This window comes from Ixodes scapularis, unplaced genomic scaffold (assembly GCF_016920785.2).
Source record: "Ixodes scapularis isolate PalLabHiFi unplaced genomic scaffold, ASM1692078v2 PGA_scaffold6__148_contigs__length_123643588, whole genome shotgun sequence".
Taxonomy (NCBI): domain Eukaryota; kingdom Metazoa; phylum Arthropoda; class Arachnida; order Ixodida; family Ixodidae; genus Ixodes; species Ixodes scapularis.
This window is the reverse complement of record NW_024609881.1, coordinates 118,679,170-118,700,265: the sequence shown is the minus strand read 5'-3', so window position 1 is coordinate 118,700,265 and position 21,096 is coordinate 118,679,170. Positions and strand designations below refer to the sequence as shown.

Genomic DNA, 21,096 nt, shown 5'->3' with positions numbered 1-21,096 from the left:
ACCCTACGTAGTATTGTACATCCCGAAAGTTCCTTTTCTCCAGTGGGTAATCCTCTTTCATTAGGTTTTTCATGCGTTCCTGTGCCTGACCAACAAAAGCATGGTCGCTCGTCAACATCAATCTTCTCTGCCTTGCCGCCACTCTTTAATTTACTTGCCGCCACTCTTTAACAGGAAAGACGAATAGTGTTGCACTGACCCCCCCCCACCCCCTTTCTTTTTGTGGAAGGCTTTTTAAGGAAGGCCTCTAAATGAAAGAATGAACTGTTATGCCTGTACGAGGGATGTTTTCTTTATGAAATATTCCGCACTCGGCGGTTACTTTAATTTGGTGCTGGACTTAGAAAGTCCAGCACCAACATGAAACGGTTTCGCTTGCTCCGCTTTAAAGTCAGTGAAACCGCTTGATGTTGGTATCAATTGTATGGGGACTAGAAGTGAACATCCCCCTATTTCATTTTATACTTTAGTAGAACTCTAAGCAGATCTCTGAGAAAACCGAGAATTCGAATTGGTTGCTTGAATGTATAGTCAGTTTGCCAAGAAGATGAAGCTACCTGTCGCTCCGCTATAGCGAAAACAATTTGGTCGATGTATTTCGTTGGTGACGACGACACGGTTCTTTCTCTTTGGAATTTTCCGGGCTCAAGCTTGATTCGCCCAAGCGTAAGAAGGGTTGACACTTTCTGCATCAGTCCACCTGTCTGCATGGGCGGCATCAGAGCTAATCCAAGACTTCATTTTGTTCCTGCAAAGTGTGCTTCGTCATGCCTTTTGGTCATCGCTATACGTGTAGAGGTACAGTGCCTGGAATGCGTATCGGACTGATGTGTTTACCGCGTTCCCCAAGAAGTGGTTCCTCGACTTCCGCCTGATGACGTCATAGAAGTCTTATGTCGCCGGTCACGAACCTAGCGGTATCACAGCATGCGGTGGTGGACATGGCGGACGCCTGTTCTGCTGCAGGTCTTTCTCCAACTTGACAGTACACGGAAGTTACAGCAGCCAGGAACTGGGAGACCCCCGACGACAGCGACATAGATAGCCTATGTAACAGAGTGTGTCCAACTGTTCAATCGAGGTCACGTGGTTGGTAAGCGCGTCTGCAATACGAGGTGCGAGGAGGTGCCAAAAGCCTCGATCGTCTGCAAACGCCTCCGCCTTTGACGTCACACCGGCTCCTGTGACGTCATTTGTGTGTATGGGCGAGATTAAAGTCAGTGGATACTGGAAAAGTAGCGCCAAGCTCCCCGCCGTATGCGGTCGCCATTTTGGTTCATGGAATGAGCACATTCTCTTCGACCTCTCTGTTCTCGGTGAGCCAATTAAATTCGCTGGAGACGGATGGCTTTATAGAGGCGTTTCTGCTATACCGAGATGTTGCTGTCCACACACCGGCGAGACAAGCGTACATCTTCGTGCTGCCACAACATGTGGTGTTGATGCTCGAGGACATTGAAACATAATTTCCCTGTCTTGAAATACCCTATTTGCTCGAGGGATAGCTGCACTTCTTATGAACAAGGCCCTGGCGCCTACTTTCCTGCAGAGCACATGTACAGCCAATCATCGCGTTCTGCGTAAAAAAAACGCAGCGAATAACAAGGTCGAGAACAGGATTCTCGGTAAAAATGCGATCGGAGCAGATAGCAATTTCGCGTGAAGGCGTAATCTCTGCCTCGTAAATCGCTGCGATTTTTCTGCCGATCGCGGTGATTCACTATCCCGTGCTCTGCGGAGAAGCAGACGCACAGGCCTTGCTCATAAGTGCGGTTATTATTCGTACAAACGGTACGTAAGAAAAGCAATATAATTGTAAGATATCTGTGGAGATAGCATAATTGTTAAGTTGATTGCATACACTGTGTCAAAGACGCTTACATTGACGAGGAACTCTTTCAGTTTCAGAGATCTTGGCACTTCTAGTTTTGTAAAAGCCCTTTCAAGCTTCGAAGATTTAAAAGGGCCAAAATGGCGATTGCCATGGCAACAAAGACCGAAGTTATGGTAGTCTGTATGTTTAGAATCACACTGAACATCTGTTCAGAATCACACTGACAGAGAGCGCCCAGATCGCTGTACCGCGCCGTACCTTTTGAGGTTCTCCAACTGCTCGCTGGCTGGCGCCACCGTCGATCCGTCGAGTAAGCACGCAGGGACCTCTTTATTTCAAAGCATTTTTATTTTACTTCCCCGTAAGAGCGGGCCCTTTGCCCCTCCCATCTACGGAAAAGGATTTTATTTCTTTTTTTGTCGCACCAACTGGGGTAAGGATGGTGTATGATACATTAAAATAGATATCTCGTATTCAAAGAACAGCAGTGGTGATATTATAGTACACATGTATACTGGTTAGGCGGTCGTCACGCGACAACCGAGTTGTTTTTTGTGTGTTTTATTTCCTAGGGCGGGATCCACGCACACGACACAGTCACGCATCTTCACAAAAAAAAAAAAAAAAAAAATCTACGTATACATTGCAGCCATAAGCATATGGGCCCGTTACATTGTTGTTTTCGCACTGTCTATTTATACTTCTAAAGGGCTACTTCAAGTGTCACGTATCTTAATGTTTATGTAACCTCGCGAAAGAAGTCAAGGTTGGTAACACGTGAAAAAAAAACAAAAAACATCTGTTTCGCCTAAAATGGTGTCATGGCGTCGCCAGTAAGACTGAGCACATATCTGGGTGCGTCGTGTGTGTCTTTTGCAGTATTTTGGTAATCTTCACAGCCTCCTGTACGGTCACGTGCCAGCTTAAAAAACGCAGGGCGTGGCAATGTCCCGAGCGAGCATTCCCATTGGCTGCTCAGCAGCCAGCCAATGAGGATGCAGCATTGGCCGGCAAGACCGCCCAAGTTGTCTATCAATCGCGAAGCGAGAAGCCTGTTTTCGGGGTTTATTTTTCTTCAATATCGGGGGTGCTTTTTCGGAGTTCATTTTTTTCCCACAGATTCGGTGGTTTTGAGTGTCAATATTCGGAGTCAGAAAAAAAAAAAAAAATCGGCGTTTATCGGGATTTACGTTTCAGAAAATAAGACACGGGAATGGGATTTCCCAACCTTCGGAGAACATAGGTCACGTTATGAATACTTAGAGAGAACGTGTTTATGCCGTAAAGAAATGAAAATGGGATAGGCGATGTGGTTTCGAAGAATGAAACAGCCTCACGGACAGTTCTGTGGGGGTTCTACTTAGGGTTAACGTAAAATGAAACTAAACACTAATTTTTCTTCCTCGTAGCTCTGACTTTTCTCAGTCGATGACGGCCCCAATTCATAAATTTTTCATTTTCCCCGAGTTCCATAAAACCGTTACGGGGGTTCATTTTCGGTATTTATCGGTATTTGCCGAAAGCAAGAAACCCTAATATAAGCCATACCCTGCGTTTTTTCAGGCTCTCGGTGACGATACACTCGAACTAACTCAGTGTATCCACTTTCTCGCAAATCAAACGGGACAGCCAATCGCTGCAACTCACGGAGGCAACTCGCCGAATGGGGAGACTGAAAATACCTTTAGACCCTGAAAACAGTCTCTGCGCTGTAACACGGAACATGACCTAGGCACGCGAAATGTGCTTAAGACATATTTTTCAGCCTTGAGCAAGGAAACCAGCCTTGAAGGTTGCTTTCCTTGCTCGGATTGTGTACATACCTAGGGTTCCGTGTTTTCGAATAAACCTGGAGAGAAAAAAAAATCTCTAAATCCCTCGCCGGTAAATTGTCCATCAAATCCGATTTACCCGTAAAACTCATACTTTAGAAATCACAACGACCAAAAAAAAAAAAAAAAACACTTTATAAAAGCACAGGGTTAGTGGTACTGAGGAAATGCCACTTCATTTTCATTGGAAGTCTCGAACTACTGACAAAAGGATTTTGCCTCTTAGCTCGTCAAGGTCCCTTCGGAACAACGGGTCATGGTACCCGGATTTTTGTTTTTTTAATAATTGGGAACTTAGTAAATTAAACTTTCAATTTTAAAGAATGAGAAATTCAAGACAAGTAAACTCCAATAAACACCGAATTTTCAGAGAAAAATGAAGTTCGAAAACAAAAACCCTCCGAATTTCACGAGAAATAAACTCCGAAAACGCGGAATCCTATTCATACTCCATGGGAAAGCTTTTTTGTTCGGAAACTGCGCCTTTGCAATCTATCGATTCAAATGAAGGTGTCCACTTTTCGTTTTTTTTTTTATTGGTCAGCTCGTTTACTAAGAATTGTGCGTTTCATTTCTAAGATGTAATGTTTTGCTCGTTATAGAGCGACGGTTCGAAAAGTATATGTTACTTCGGCTTTTACCGACTCCCGAGTCTCGCTCGAGCTTAGAACGAAGATTGAGCATCTCGCACATGGCACGCGCGGGTAGAATAGATATCACTTCAAGTAGCCCTTTAAAATTAAAGACACGATTAGAAAAAATAAGGGAGGGGGGGTCTAAAAATATTCAGGAAAAGTAATCAGCCGACGGGTCTTATCACACACCCTGAGCTGTAACGGAACCAACGACTTCAAATGACTAGCTAAGTGTGAATAAAACATGCACGTTATAATATGCAAATGAGTTCGTTCAAGCGCGCTGTAAAGCTGCAGGAAATGCATCGAGGAATATCCCCGCAAGTGCGTTTCTCCGTTGCACTTTGGTTTTCTTTGTTTCACACCGAAATTAGCTTTGAAACATGATTTCACTATTAACAAGCTAAGATTTCTAATAATAAAAATAACTAACTTTGCTTTTGCATGTCAAAACGTTGTAAAAGGTTTTTCACAACGTATCTGATGTTCAAAAATGTTTTCTCGTATATTAACATTCTATTGAATTCTTAATTTTTTACTTTAGAGCGCAAAATTAAACAGTGTTCAAAGGCTTACAGTTGAGTTAACATCCGAGGAAAATATAACATTAATGGCTTCTATTATGGCACCAATAAAGAAAAGGGCTAAAGCCGGGATCACATTAATTATTCTATTGATGTTTCAATGCTGCATATAACTAAGGAGAGACACATTACTGGAGCTTCTAGTTCCTCACTGGTAGAAACTAACAAACCACTAATTAGCATAGCCTACTAATAAAGCATTATAAACTAAAGACATTAAAGAATTTGTTTTGGAAAACAGCTAAGTAGATTTGTTTTTAATAGCATGCTCCTACAGTACGCTTGAGAATTGTATGTTGCTCAGCAGCCTCACTGCGTGTGGGCAGGGTTCGACGATCACATCTTAAGCGATTCATAAAACACTTGAACTCACACACATTCACACACACTTTGGACACACATTAGTTCATTCATGCCGAGGTGACATTCACAATACATCTTGTTCCCAGGTAGCTATGTACAACGTCGTCAGAATACCACAGCGTAGTCACGCCATTGGAACAATCTTCTCGCCTATGTACACTAGTCGTACCTCCACTCACTTGTCTGTAGAATACTCGTATTGACACAGAAGTGTTCGCATGTTGCACATCGCAAACAAACGTAATTCTTTGACGTCAGCATTTGTAAGTGTTCACTTGTGATAAAGTCGATGCAATTTCCCAGAAAGACGCAACATGTTTTTTTTTTTTTTTTTTCTCAAGTCCCTTTTAGATGATGTTCATTAGTTTGCAACTGTTAATATAACAAAAACAAAGCTTACGCAAATAGTAACAAAACAAATTGATAAATAACAGGATATTGAAAAATCTCAGCTACTATGAAACGCTGACGAATGCTGACAAATGAAAATCTTATTGAATAAGTCTGTATGCTCTAAACTGGAGGCCTGTAAATATGTTACAAAAAAAAAATTGTATAAAACTAACTCTAATAAAGGGGAGTTTGCAGTTATCAGTCGTTGTGACCTTGCCTACAAGTTTGAATTACAATCGGCAGTTTTTTAACCGAGTGAGAACAGTTGACATAATCTGTCGCTAAACAAGGTAGCCATAGTGAAAGCCTCCGAAACGCAAAATGCTGGGCGAATAACAATCGATTTTTGAATTGCTGGTACACGTTTTGCTTGTTGCACTGCTATAATGCGCAAATGCCATGAAATAATGCATGTTAATTAATCTGTCAAGTCGCTGCCGCTAGCATGGTACTTGTCACCATTTGTTTGAAAAAAAAATTATGTGATGATTCTGGCTAAGGAAATTTTTGTTAACTTTTAAACTGGAGGTTAGCAGCTAGCACCTCCTTCAACGGAGTACCTAACTAAGATAGAAATAATGCACTATCGCAGTTCCCCATATGAAACATATTTACGACTAAATGCTAGGAGCGAGTAGTTATTGCAGAAAATGACTCAATCTTTCTGACATTGCAGTTCTGTGATCTTATGGGGACTTCGTCATTTTTCTTTTTGTATCTGGGAGAAACGTATGATCCGTGATTTTGATGTTTATCCTCTTAAAATTACACGGCGCAAACGCATATCATTTCGCTTAAATGAAGGAAGTCTAAATCATAAAATAAACCACGAAATAACTTCAGAGAAGAAACTTCAGGTCTGTAAAAAGATCCAGTTAAGTGCGAGCCTTGACTGCTCACTTTTGCGTTTCAAGCACTGTGTGGGTTTAGAATGCAACACGAAGTTCCCTGTACCTTATCTATAGACAGCCGCTGAAGTCGTAAAATACTGCAGTGAGAACACCGCAAGACGCAACACTTCCTAGAACCTTGAAGGTCGCTTTCCTTGCTTGGTCAGTCATCGAAGGTTTTGCGGTCCCGGAAAAAAAAAAAAAAAAGAAAACGCTCGCTTCGTTGTCCGTATGCACAGATTCTTGTATTGTCCGGTTGTCCTTATGCACAGATTCTTGTATCGTTATGCTTGTCCTTATACACATATTCACAATGGTGCTGGGCGCTGACTTGCGAAACTGGTGGAGTGTCATCCTGCCTGGCCCAGAGAGAGAGAGAGGGTGGGTGCCAAACCTGGAACAGAAAAATGATTTTTTATATAATTTATTTGCTACGTATTTATTCAATACATTCAGATCAGAAAGTCGTTGAGATTAGCACAAACGAGATAAGCCGGGACGTAGGATAAATGTGAAATTACAAGCGGATTTAATGTAACAACCGAAAAAGAAAACAAAAACAAAAAGGCCAACTTTCTGGGCCGGACATTTTGTGGAATAAAATTTTTTTCAAGGAAATATCAAAATTATAATTTATTTGCGCTCTATCATACATTACAGTCCTTGAGAAAATTACGATCTCCTGTAAAAAAAAAAAAATCAGAAATTGATGATTTTGTGAATGTAACCTATTGGATTCAATTCAAATATATTTGTAAAGTACCGGAATAAAAACTATACGCATCCAAAAGTTTAATTACTGCATATATTGACATTTTATGACTGTCATCTAAAATATTCTCCGGGAACATTCCGATGTCTCTTGTTGTTCAGTTGAAATTCTCATTTTAGTGCGTGCTCCGAGGTGTTGATGTCCAAGAAAGTTGGGTATGAATATGAAACAGGGCCTCCCTCGTTGCAATTATTCAAATGTAAATTAAGGAAGCTCTTAGACGCGTACTTTCCTGGTTTAGATGACTTAGGTGCTTTGAAATAAACCATTAATATATTAATACAGGTGAAAGGTATCCAATATCAACTAAAAATGTAGAAAACAATTTTTTTTTTCTTGTGGAATTGGTATTTTTCCTTTCGAAGTTACATTTAATCTCGCTGAAGGTGGGCTCCAAATTTGTTCATACGTTTACATCTTATTAAAGGGTATATAACAAAATATGCGCTTATAATAGAAAAGCACACAAAGAACGTACGAAAACAAAAAAAGGATGAAACAAGAGGATTCGTGACAAATTTTGCTTTACTTTCACCTCTTATTATAATTATTTTAAAAACCTATAGCGAGATTTTTTTCCTAGTCCTAAACAAACAAAAGGGCACTGAAAGCTTCAAATAAACCATAATAGGCCAGGCACAGTATACTCGAAACAAACAGTTTTTTTTTTTTTTTTTTTTTTTAATTTAAATCAGAAAAAGAAAGAGGAAGAGCTTGAGATAGATGGAAACAGAAAGTGACGTTTGAGTCGAACTCGGACATGTACACATTGGTGAAATAAAGTAACTAAATACCGTCACTCCTTCCTCAAAAATGTACTAAGCACTTTACTGGTTAACGTCATTTAAAGGGAACGTCTTGCCTCAGCTGTAAATAACGCGTTATGATCTCGTTACTTTTGTACGTGTCGCATTTACGAAGCAGTATAGCCGCTTCCAATAGTTGTCGTCCCTAATAATTCCTCGCTTCTTAAAGCGTCCATTTAGGGATAACTTTGGTTCTCCCGACATACCTTGTGCACATTCTTTTATGGTCTACCTAGCGTTTTCTCGTGGCGCAAATTGCAGAGGCGAGCTGGGGTACACTACTAGGTTAAGAACTTGTGTTGTACACGTTCCCCTCCAAAAGTAACTAAATACCGCTACACGTTACTTCGTCAGACATTACCGAACATACCTTACTCGTTCTTTCTCTTACAAAAGTTACTACATACATCGCACAAGTAACGCGTCATTCATAACGCTTTGCGTACGAATCTGGTCGAACTCGGCACGGGCGGCGACAAGGACAGGAACATCACGTGCGCGACTTCAGTCTCCGGATGGATGGATAAATGAACACGACTGACCGCTTTGAATGGGGCGGTGGCGAGCGCCACCTACCGTGGGCAACGCCAACGTCGTCTCGTGTTTTTTTTTTTTTTTTTCTATTGTTTTTTGGGTGGCGAGGAATAATCCGGGCGCACTATGACTTGGTCTCCGTTGTTGGCCAGTGAAAATCTGTTGTGAGGTGCAGCTTTAAAAGTAAACCGCGAGAAATGAATGTGTAACGACCGCCCGAACTGACGTTCCACCACTAGATTATGCGGGCTTGCGTAAGTTTAGCGAGCCGTAGCCTCACCCGACACCATGAGGCACGTGATTCATAAGGTGGTACCTATCACGAGACCCATATTGACACAAATCACGTGACTGCCGTACGACGATTTGGTCAAGTTTGACCAAACTGCTGCACTCTGTTTTCTGACGTCATAAATTCGTTCTGAGTATTTATTTAGTAGGGTTACGCGAACACCGGACAAAATGAATCGAAATAAATATCGAAATAAAGCTTCGAATGAGACTGCCAGGGAAGTATTAGAATCACATGAAATAAATAAGCCGGGGGAAACAACTTCGTAAGCAAAACTTCTGTTTACTTGCATCAAAAAAAAAAAAATAGATAGCCTACTCGGACGTGTGTTGAAACAATGGTGATTTGGTTGTTTACTTCATAGGGTTCCTTTCAATAATTCTGCGGTTGTCAGTTCAGCGCCCGCTCTGTGCACTTCTCTCTTCTCCCCCTTGTTTTGACCGCTGTTTGATGTACTGCTAGGGGCGACACCGTCCTATTCGACTGGAACCGGCCGCATCTCTAATGTACAGTGAAACTAAGAAAATCGTTCGATGACTCCTTCAGGTCCGACACTCCTTGGCAACGAGCTGCGCCATTAAATGAGTTATATAAGACGTCCCGGCGACGTTGAAACAACGTCACGGACGGGCGTTTTTTTTTTTTGTTTTTTTTTTTAGCTTGGAAGTGAACGTGCGTTTTAAACTCGGCATCGCGTTCTAGAACGGCCCGCGTGCACGCAGGGAAACCACGGGGAGCTCGCCGTGAATGGAACCGAAGCACGCCATAGCTCCGTTATACGCGTGCGCACCGCGAAAGAGAAGCTACAAAGAATTCGAAACCGGAACAAGTGCAAAGCGGAAGCTGAACGCTGCTGCCCGATGGAAAATGAAAGATGGCTATCGTTTTGTAACTCGATTTCGGCAATCTGGAACGTGGCGCCGACTGCGACCGAGCGTTTAAACAACTAGATAAAAGAGAAAAAAGACAAATCAGAAGAAACTAGGAGAAACGAGCTTCTGCGTGAGCTTCCGGTCTGCCGACGCCCAACTTGTGTTTTATTACATTCTTTCGTCGTCTCTAATTACCCAAGCGTCGTGAGATGGATTTTTCAGTAAGAGTAGAACATTGTATTTAACCAACTGACGGGATGGAAACATCGGGGCGTCTCTTTCGGATGACTCCTGCACAAGCTCCTTGCCCTCTTTCGTGCTTCCTTTGGCTGCACGCGCACGCTCGAGGTTCGCCAGACGTCGAAACGCTAGAGGTGAAAAAACCGAAGGGCCTCGCTGCCGATCTCATGCGCTCAATGACTGTAAAACGTATTCACTGGACGCCATATTGGAGTGCGCTGTTCAGAGCGCATGCTCGGAAACGAGCTCACATTAACATGCTGCTAAGACCGGCAATACTGATGGTGTGGAATGCACCATACGAAGTAACTTTTGGAAGCCCGTCGTCAGCACGAGCTCGGCAGTTGCGCACGCAACTAGGGCCGCCAGTAACTATACTCCCCATAGAAGATAACAATCGCCACCGAATGGATACCTTGCATCGGCGTCCCAATCAGCTGCCATTATGGTGGCTTCGCCGCTGAGTGCCTAAATGTCGCACCATCGAATTTACTTCGTTTTCTTTCCTCGGCAAAAACAAGTGGGAATGGCCACCAGCACGGGGCAATGACGTGACGCGCAAGCCACGCATTGTTTCTGGTATCTGAAAAATTTATGGGGTGATGATGATGATACCAAAAGTCATACCACCGGCCACGCGATACGGCGGTCACAGTAAGCTCTTTCTAACCATAACAAATTACGCGATCGGGAAAACCTATTGGGACGTATGACGTAAAAAAACGACCCGTTGGAAGATAACAGATAGATTATCAGAAGAAGCTGTCTTTTAGTAAAACGTCGGTTGGCACTTTGAGGATTTCTGTAGGGTTTTCAAGTCCCGCTGCAGCCACGCTGCGGTTTGAAGCGGATGACATCGTTGCAACGAAAGGATGAACATCAAAGTTAAAGAAAAGACATAAAAAAAAAAGCCTCTTCAAATGGTATCTAACCACGCTCGTGCCTCCGGACAAGCCAGAGGGTGACAACGGGAGAGCAGCCACAAGAAGTTATAAGACTGGGGCGTTCTTGGTGCCTCCCGCTGGTATAGTCCACGGCGTCCACGAAGATGACCAGGTGTCACCGACGTGACGAAGTTTATAAGATAAGAAAAACTCTAACGCTCGCGGGTTCGGATCAGTTGTGACGATGATATCTTTAGACAACCTTATCGAGCCTTTGCACCGGTTCCTCCACACAGCACTAAACCAAAGAATCATACTGTTCATACTGTAGACACGATTGACGGAATGATTTGCGGACACGCCCGAACAATGTTTGCAATTCTTACATGATTGCAACATGGCTCCAGACAGATATTTTGCACGATCCACGTGACGGGTTCTGGTTCCTACGAGGTGCAGTGGGCAAACGCGTGTGCAAGGCGTATAGACGCCTTGCATACGCGCCAGATTACAGCGGCCATTGCGGACCTTCTCTTGTCTTACCGAGATACCGATGCACTGAAACAGGCGTTGACGAGCCTCCACAAAGGTCAATGCTGGGGAGAAGGACATTGTAGAATCTAAAATGGAAATAATTCCTGGCCTGCTATGGTAATAAAATTATGATGAAGCGAAGTAAACAGAATTAGAAGCACCGAAGGTCGGTAATGGCGGCGCCCATGCACAGCTGCTGCAAGGCGTCTGTAGGTGGTGTTGATTTAGAGATCTTACAAAGAGAGAGGGGCGTTCATACCTTCACGGGCATTCACATCTGGACCTCTCGCAGCGGTGCATCTGGCATCCAGATGACCTGTCGCCCCAAAAGGCGTAATCGCGCACACGCACACACACACACACCAGAGTCGCGTGGGGTCACACGTGGGCCAGCGTGACCTGAACCTCGGAATGTCCCGACGGCAGCACGAGCGTCCTGGCGTTCTGTCCGGACACGGACACGATCACCGTGTCCTGGTTGATGACCTGCGACGTGTCCGTCGTCTGCACGATCGTCACCGTGTTCACGTCGTGGTTCTTCCTCAGCAGTTCGCTCCTGCCCACGTTGCAGGGGGGGCTCGGGGTGTCCCGGGTGACCCCCCTGGTGACGTCGTCTTGGGACAGGGTGCTCAGGGTCAGAGACGGGTTCCGGCTGTGCAGGCCGCCGCCGCCGCTTCCCGGGACGCCGTTGCAGGACTCGGTGCACGAGGGAGGGGAGGCCGGACTGACGGTGGCCAGGGTGTCCTGGCTGCAGGACACGTCACCGCCCACGCAGGACCTCAGGATTCCGCCCGCAGAACTCGTCCGGGACCGGTAGCTGGGGGGTCGGCTCTGTTCCCGTTCTGCCGTCGGAAACGTCAGCGGAGGCCTGGAGGGCAAGGACGTGGAGTAATGAGGGACAACTTCAGTTCATGTAGGTATCTCAAATTTATAATTATAGTGCAATTAAATGCAAAGGTGCAAGCGAGCTGGACAAGAATGACAAAAATAATCTCTGGAGAAGGGGAACAAGGGGGACAAAGGACAAATACAGCTAGGTGACTGGCGCGCGACCGAAAAAATCTGCCTGGTCCTCGCGTATCGAACCAGGACCAGGCGGACGCCGACGCAGCTCTTGTGTCCAACAGATGCTCGGTGTATTTGGCACAACAGCCACCAGACAGCGCGCACTTTTGAAAATGGTCTATATATAGGCAACGGACGATAAAAGTATGGTTGAAGTGTCGGGCCACCAGCTACTCGACCTCATGCCATCAAATTCATTGACTTCTAAAGGTGGCTGGCAAGTGACTGGCCCACCGAACACTCGGCTTTTCCAATATTAAATCTCGCTTCATACAGGCTTTTCGTTTCCTTCTGTTATCAGTCACGTGGGTTGGGGTTCCGTATCTGGTATGCGGGACGAAAAAATAATAAGACATTTCAACCTGGAATATGCGAGAAAATATAGGTGAGGCTAAACAAGAATGTGTGACATTTACGTATTTTTCGTGAACACCCTCCAGCGGCGTAGAGCAGAAGTGACGACATTCAAGATGGCAGCGCCGTTGTGGAAAAAGGTGTCTAGTGAAGTCCCACCTCTTCCCACTTTAACAGAGCAGAACGCTGGCGAGGCGGTCGCCTCCTCTCCAGAGTTCGCCCTGCTAAAGTGGAAAGAGGTGGGAGGAGCCTCCACTATTACGTACACTGCTCAGCCTCTACACAAGGCCACCGGTGATCGAAGGTGTCTAGAAAATGTCTGACCACCGATAATAGCTTACTGCTGGGGCCCTATGTTGCGCTTTTTGGACTCCCACGGCGACTAAGGGAGAAGGAAGTCACGTCAACAACGCAGCAAACGCAGATTAGATGTTGATTGGTGAGAATCGGTGATGACGAACATCCGCAGAAGAAAACAAGGAAAAAGTCAGCCTTGTTTTCTTTTGCGGAAATTCGTCATCTGCGACTCTCACCAATCAACATCCAAACCGCGTTTGCTGCGTTATTGACGTCACTTCCTTCTCCCTATACACGTGGGAGTCCAAAAAGCGCAACATAGGGCCCCTGGTCTTTGTTCCACTGACGCCCCCTAACCACCCGACTCCATTCGCGTGATAAGCCAAGAGATCCTAAGCTGAAACCGCTTCCCTAAGTCTGACACCTCCCGAAGTGGGGCAGCCTTATTCAGTAGGTAGGCCGCAAATACCAAGATATGGGACACCTCTGTATACTTTGAACTTCTTAATAGTAAGATATTTCAAGCGCGGACCACGAGTCTTTTAGCCCCCCCCCCCCCCCCCCCCAATTCGGGTAGGTCATAAATAACGAAAGCCGGAACAAATTAGAATCGCAAGTCTTCCGTCGGTAAAAAGGACGCGATCACAGCGCGCGTACAAACATGCAAAAGTCAGTGTTTGCAGACGGTATTTTGTTTGACGCACTGGCAGCGTGACTGCGGCTTTCATCGTCGGCATTCAGCGGCGCCCTCTACGGAACGGCAACGATGTATCGGATCGGGCCACGCCTGAACGAACGAGGTGGAAACGGGGTACGTGGTCGTTTCCCGTCGAGAAGACCGTGCTACTAAATGCGGACGAATTCACCCGAGCAGGGTACCGGGGCGTGTCGACGTCATCGAACACGCCACGGATCGGTCAAGCAGATGACGACGGAAGGGACGATCGTACGGCACTAGTTTCCGGTTGGGATAGACACGGCGGAAACGGAAATGAGGCGAACGTTTCCCTTTTATTTATTTATTTATTTATTTTTTTTTTTTTTTGGGGGGGGGGGGGGGTGAGATAGGGGCAAAGTCTTTAGGACGGAGTCAGTTCGTAAAGGCTTATCAAAAACTTGCGACTGAGCGCGTTAAGGCCCGTTCACACTCTTGCTACCTCTTAAAACTTGGTTCCTTAAAACCTCTTACACCGAGAAGACACACTGGCGCCATCTATTGGGTAGCAGTGGAAACGTGGAGGTCCGGCATAATTTCTATTTCTCTCGCACATTATTTTTTCTTTCTTGGCTCAAAAAGCTTTTGTCAACGTTATAAACGAGCCTTTCTTATAGACCTTTTTCCAGAAGGGCGCCGCCATCTTGAATTGCCGTCACATCAGTACAGGCGAAAACGTTGTTTTGGCGTCGCGACGCCAATAGAAGACATTTAGGATATAAGCGTATCCGTCACACATTCTCGTTTTGGCTCCCCTCTATTTTTTTACTGGTTACAGGTTGAAATGTTTTGCTATTTTTTCGTCGCCCATACCGGATACGCCCATTTGGTGGCTGGGGACGAGAGTGCACGATAAAGGTTTATAGGTTCTACGCACATTTGACCTCGAAAATCCCGCGAAACCTTCGCTCCTGTGAAATGCAGTTCCAGGGTCACCACATAGATGGCGCCAGCGTGTTCTCTCGCCCTAAGAAATTTTAAGAGTTTTCAACAAGTCTCGTCGGTCGTACTCGGTCGCAAGAGTGTAAACGGGCCTTTACGACCTTTTGTGATCTCTTACGGCCAAGCGAAACACTGGAGCCATTTACCAGGTAGCTGTGGGACACTTTTTCGCGCGTCATTCATATACTTTGGGTTCGAACAACTCTTGGCAATGCTATAAAGGACAATTTATCATAGACAGCCCATACATTTAATCTCGCAAATACTGTAATACCTTCGCTCTAGTAAAATACAGTTCCTGGGTCACATCATAGATGGCGCCAACGTAGCAGTGTGTTAGATTGAGAAATATCACGAGAGGTCGTAATGCACTTGGTCGTAAGCAGTCGCCAATGTGTAAACGAGCATCTGCTCTTCAGCTCGAAGAACGAATTAATTATTTTGCTTGGTGTATACAAATGCGCCATCGCAAAAACCATTAGAGTAAAGAGACTTTGCAAAACTAATCAGAAGCAACAAAAGTTAATAACAAGTTACACATTATAACGACAATGGAAGTTATGGGTTCCTCATACGTTATTTCTGCTTGTCACAGACGTAATTAGGTTTAAGGTGAAAGAAAAGGAAAATTTGATTACGGAGAGTTTACTGTATCACGTATGATTACAATATTGAAGATACCTTTGAAAAGAGCATTTCAATATGAGAAAACGGGGCCAGCGGTGCTCCCGAATACATAGAACAACGAATAGTCTCGTGCTCTACGTAGTGCACTGGAGCAACGGTTGCTTCTATGCACCATTAACCATGGCTAAGTTTCGAATCTCCTTAAATCGATAACATGACAGCACAGACAGAGCAACGCTGTGGAGCGAAAAGGGTTTTCGAAGTCAAAAGTAAAAGACGGCGAGAATGAAAATCATCGAATGACTAATCACAATTAGGCGAGCTGCGCTCAAACGTTAAGTGCAATTAAGTAGGTTGCTAATGAGCCAGGACTGATCAGTGATGAGGAGCTGTTGTGCGCGGTATTCTGAAGACCGTCTAACGACGAAAAAAAAAACGCACCTTCCCCACCTCTTCCGTCGCCATTGGACGCTATATCTCGCTCGTTTCTTGACCGCGAGTGCCGCAAGTTACAAATACAGTCGCCAGAGTAAAGTAAAACGCTGCTCCAGAGGCACATAGGGCTTCACGCATATTGCACTCGCAAAGAACATCTACACGGTGTCGATTCTTGTTCGGTATCCAGGGTGCGAAGGCAGAGAGACGCAGCACTTCGGCGTGCCAAGGAAGCTTTGAACACCCCACGAGACCGGGGAAACTTGCTTTCGACGAGTTGCGCCTTTTCTTCTGCGACACTGCGCGTTCGTAAAAATTTCCACGTGTTCGCAACGGCAAGTCTCACGGCTTACACGGGGTTTTAAAGAACTTCTTCGGCGAATGACGACGAGCGAGCAGAAAACGTGTCTTCAGCACGCTGCCTCCAGCCTCTGCAACGCTAGCAAAAACGCGATTTCGCTACATGCAAGATGGACGTCCGGTGGCCGCACTTGCGCTGCAGCGACCAAGCGGGGATGCGGGATCAGAGCAGAGGGTGTACGGACGGGTAGAAGCTTACTGGAAATAGTTTCATTCCCGAAGATCACCTACAACAATGTACTAGACTGGTCAAGAACGCTGTAAATATAGTACTATTATGGTACACTACTATCGCCCTACTCTAGCGGGGCGCCCCCTATGGGCCGCGAAACCGTCCACTTCCTGTTAGTAAGGGTCGCTTGGCGTGGCGTTCCCCCGGTGGTATACTTTCGAGACATGGTCGGCGTACCTCGAGAACGCTCGCGTACAAAGCAACGCAAACGGAGAAAATGGGCGCATGGCTGATCCTCGCCGCTGATACGAAAGTCAGGACACGAACACGAAGCTCGTTGTACGCCACTCCGTTGGAGCCCGAAGCTGACAGTGCGTCGGGAGCCGAGCGCTCGGAAGGGCAAATAACCGCCTCGCTTTCATCTGGCGTTCCCTTACACACACACACACACAAAAAAAAAAAAAAGAAGTAACGAGTTTCAATTGAAAGTAATTTAATTGCATAGAAACTCAATTGAAACCCATTGATCCTTTTTGTAAGGGATTGCGCCCGTTATCGAACAAGAACGCGCTAATAGGGAGTTTTCGTAGACCGCGTTTCCCCCTCCGCAAAGCCCTCAGCAACGAAGAAGCCTCTACTGCGCATGCGCGCCCATGGCTTTGACTGTAGAGTTCGGGGTATCGTAGCGGGTTGCGGAGAGCATTGCGGGACGGCAAAAACGATCTACGAAAACTCCCTATTGAGATTGGTTATCGTCCTTCCAACGTAGCGAAATCCCGTTACCGTTATTTCCAGGATCTATGACGAACGTCACCGGTGCGTTACTTTCGATTTCAATATTATTTGGCGGCGATAAGCCGTGGATACGGACTTCTACAAATATTTGTAGAATATAAAATTTTTTTTTTCTTAATCGGATAGGAGAAATGATGGCGCGGAGAAGAATATATCATATTTATTCTATTCAACCCAAGTTTACAAAATTAGATTTTTTTTTCAAGCTAGAACAACATTAATTAAAAGGAGTAAGGTAATTTGACAGACGAATCATTAGTCATTTAGATACCAAACGAGTACGTCACTGCGTTATTGGAAAAAAGTAACTCGTTACTAGGTAACGTGGTTATTGGTAACGCGTTACAAACTCCAATCCTGCTTTCGTCACGTGGTCCAGCTCTCTGCGAGCGGGTAAGGGCGGGAGAGCGGTGATCACGTGACAAAAGACGGGCGCGCGATTCGTCTAGCGAGCACGTGGCTTCCGCAGCGCTGTCAGCTACGGCTGGGAACGGGGTACGGCAGGTATACGCTTCTCAGAAGGCAATTGAGTTCCCCCTCTCTCTCTCTTTTACTGCGCGCCGTGAGATGCCTATAGCCTCTGGTTCCTTATTAATGTGTCTGCCTTTGTTTCTGTTTCTCCAACTCAACAAAACGACAGAGTGCACGTTGAGTTCCCGGTTCGGAGAATGCAAAACCGAACGATGCGAAAACTGTTGTCCTTCTCGCAGAAAGTGACAAGATCTACATTATTATTATTATTGTTGTTATTAACAAGAAAGATATGTTTCTCACACCCAGTGATGTGATCGGTCCGACTCGTTTTCGAGCAGCTCTTTGGAGCAGCCGAAAAGTATATTTTTGGAGCGGCCAAAATAAGTTTGGCAGCCAAAGCGGACTTTATTCTCGTTCATAACACGCCGCAAATATTACGTTAAGATTCACGTGTTTGCCTGTCCGACTAGGCAAAGTCTAGTTTGCCGTCTCAATTATGTGCGACCTTTTGTTATCATCGATTGCGCAGCAGGATTGATGCCCTCGAGCACAAAACTAGCTGTTTATAGTTGCATGTAGAAGCAACAGACACAGTGACAAGATGATAACGGATGAAGGACAGCATGAATTGCCGCGAATTATTTTAGGTACGCAATCCCAATGAATTAATGCTAGAAATACAGTAATTTTGAGTGCCTAAATTTGTTTGCTTCAAGTTCTAGGGGTTGTAATAAAACTGCAGTTCTTAATTAAGGATAATAATTAAAAAAAAACACTTGTCATTTGATTATGTAATGTCAATTACAGTTTATATCGAGAACTTCGTTACAAATATTGGCCTTTGAACGATTAATAAGCTTTCTTATAAACCACCCCGCCGAACTCGTTAAGGTTCTTGCCAAGCTTGCTCCCACAATTTCTGCTAATTTAGATATAATTTACTCGCACCTATATAAAAGTGGCAACTAAACAAATTAAGTTGGCATAAAACATAAAGCCCTAAAGAAGAGTTCACATAACTATTTTTGCAATACGGAAGTATCCTCGCTAAACCTAGAATTGGAAAAAAGATACCGCCAGGTTATCGCAGTCCGTCTATCATATATACGAGGCGAAGTTTTATTCCAAAATCGTCACGTCTCGCTCTGGAGGAATTCTTTCCCCTTAGCACGCGGGTGCGCTGCGGTGAAGCCAGACACGCAAAATCGCGATGCCCATTCCGCGGTTGTCGCTTCACTGCAGTACACCAGTGTGCGCTGAGAAGTGCACTCAACGGAACCAACTAACCCTCCAGCAGAACAAACAACAAACATGAGAACTTATTGCGGTCCTTCCGAGTACTTTCAGTGTTTGATGCAAAATCAGATCGTGTAGTACCTTATTTGACGTGACAATCTAAAGTTCCGAAAACTCGCAAAATCCTATCGTTCCGGTGAAGTTGCGAGTTACTACGTCGAAATTAAGTTTTTTTGGCGCAAGATTTTGGTCCACTGCAGCAAGATGGAGTGGGGTAAGTGCACTTCGGCGCAGTTAGGCGCTAATGGCGCAGCAATCACGTCACTGCACAACACACCCATGATTTGCTCATTCTGCCTCCGCAAACGCAACAGTCCGCTTGCGCAGAAACAAGATTCGCGAGAAATGAAGCACCCGCGCATGCGCAGTGACGACAGGAGCGCCACCACAGCTGCGCAACGAGTTGGTGTACACGTGGCTTGCACTGACGTCATACGAGCGGCCATTTTGGTGGCCTTGCTGCGGAACGCGTAACTTCTGTGACATGCATTTCGTACGCTCGAATTCGTTTCTTTTAGGCGATGTTAAGTAGGAAGGAGCACCAGCGGGGTAACGCGTTAGTTTTTCAGTAACGTAGTAACGGGTTCGTTACATTTTTTTTTTCTAAACGGTAACGAATAACGTATTTACGTTACTTGTTTCGAGTAACCGGTAACGTACTTACACTACTCGTTTCATCTTCCCAAAACTTAAAAAAACAAATTCCATTTCAATTTTTTTTGTGTGTGTATCTATAGGCGGAAGTTAGTTGAATTCTTGCGTTTCTCTTTGCGTTTTTTCTCGCGAGTATTCAGGTGGAATCATAAAAAAAGATGAGGTAATTATGGTTAAGCTACTGCATGGAAATAGTGTTTCTTGAAATATGGCGCACACGCATATTTGTACCGTAAAAAAAAGAATATGTTTTCATTCATTTCTTTTACATTATTAACGTTCACATTATTAAAGCTAACGTGGGCTACATTTTATAGGTAACGAAAAGACGTAACACAAAATAAAACTGCAGATAAATATTCATGTTCTCGAAGCCTGGCTTCTGTTATTCAAAGACAACTTCTATATCGGTATTTTCCGGTTTTCACCGATTTTAACTTTAAAAAAAATAATAAATTTGGGAATTAATGTTGGGGATTTATCGTAATTTAACGAAAAACACGGAACCTTACAGATAAGTTACGCTCTCCCGGCGGCAAGGCATGCAGGATGTCAGGCGTCGGCAGATCCGACACGGACGCGAAGGAGTGCCCTCGCAGGTTGCGAGTCCGGGCAGCAGTGCACCGAGGAAGCGTTTATCGTTCAGCGATCCACCCACGCGGATCCTATCCAGGCACCCACGGACGAGACGGCACGGTTCGAAGCTCAGCCGCATCATCCTCCTCTTCGTAATCAATCTACGTTATTTATTAATTTCTTTTTACATCTCCCACTTTAGGGCTGCAGAAGCAGGCAGTGCACGCATCGTGGGACCCGCCTGCCGAGTTTGGCAATGGGGTGGAAGATACGTACCGGTCGGACCAATCACTAACCGGCCTTCAGACACGTGACCACTCCCCAGCAAGCAGGCTATAGAAGCGGTACTGCTCTGGCTACATTTCTTAACTACAGCGTCGCCATATATATCTCGAAAGTAGACCGACCTTACAAAGCCTACGCAGAGACGCCTTTTTTTTTTTTTAGATCTGGATAAGCATTGTAGCGGCATGCGGTCGTGTGTCACTAATGTTTGTCACGCAAGTAGTCGTACTGCAAGCTGGGTACATTTCGGATGCACAGCTAGCAGAAACCGGGGCTGACAGCCGTCTCGCTGTACACACGCGCAACTATTTTTATGAACAGGGAAGGTGGCAGAGAAGGTGCGAGTGGGCGAGGGAAGTGGTTCATCAGATCGCGAAGGGCACGGCGGTAGAGGGTGGAAAAGAAAAAAAAGAGGCGAGACAACGCGTGCCACTTCAATCACACCTGGGGAGTCACGTGGTGGCAAGTAACGCCGCATCCACTGCTGACCTCAATATTTTTCCTATAGAATTCAGTAGAGTTTCGCGAGACGTCGCCGAACCTCCAAGTTGAATTTTACGCTTTTTGGGAAAACGTCGCTCGGC

General features: G+C 45.1%; 1 protein-coding gene across 2 annotated transcripts in view; it reads right to left on the bottom strand.

Moving 5' to 3' along the window:
- Nucleotides 1-2,167: 2,167 nt before the first annotated feature.
- The window catches only part of LOC8053126, a 141,833-nt gene continuing 122,904 nt past the window's right edge, over nt 2,168-21,096 (bottom strand). The window contains exons 4-5 of one of the 2 annotated variants that reach the window (XR_003916967.4): nt 11,725-12,333; nt 2,168-6,925 (exon numbers count right to left, since the gene is read on the bottom strand). Coding sequence is in view for 1 of the 2 variants with exons in the window: in XM_029969749.4 (XP_029825609.2) it covers nt 11,844-12,333 (490 nt within the window). In the remaining variant the exon portion in view is untranslated. The remainder of the gene's footprint in view (nt 6,926-11,724; nt 12,334-21,096) is intronic. The other variant, XM_029969749.4, reaches the window with a different exon arrangement.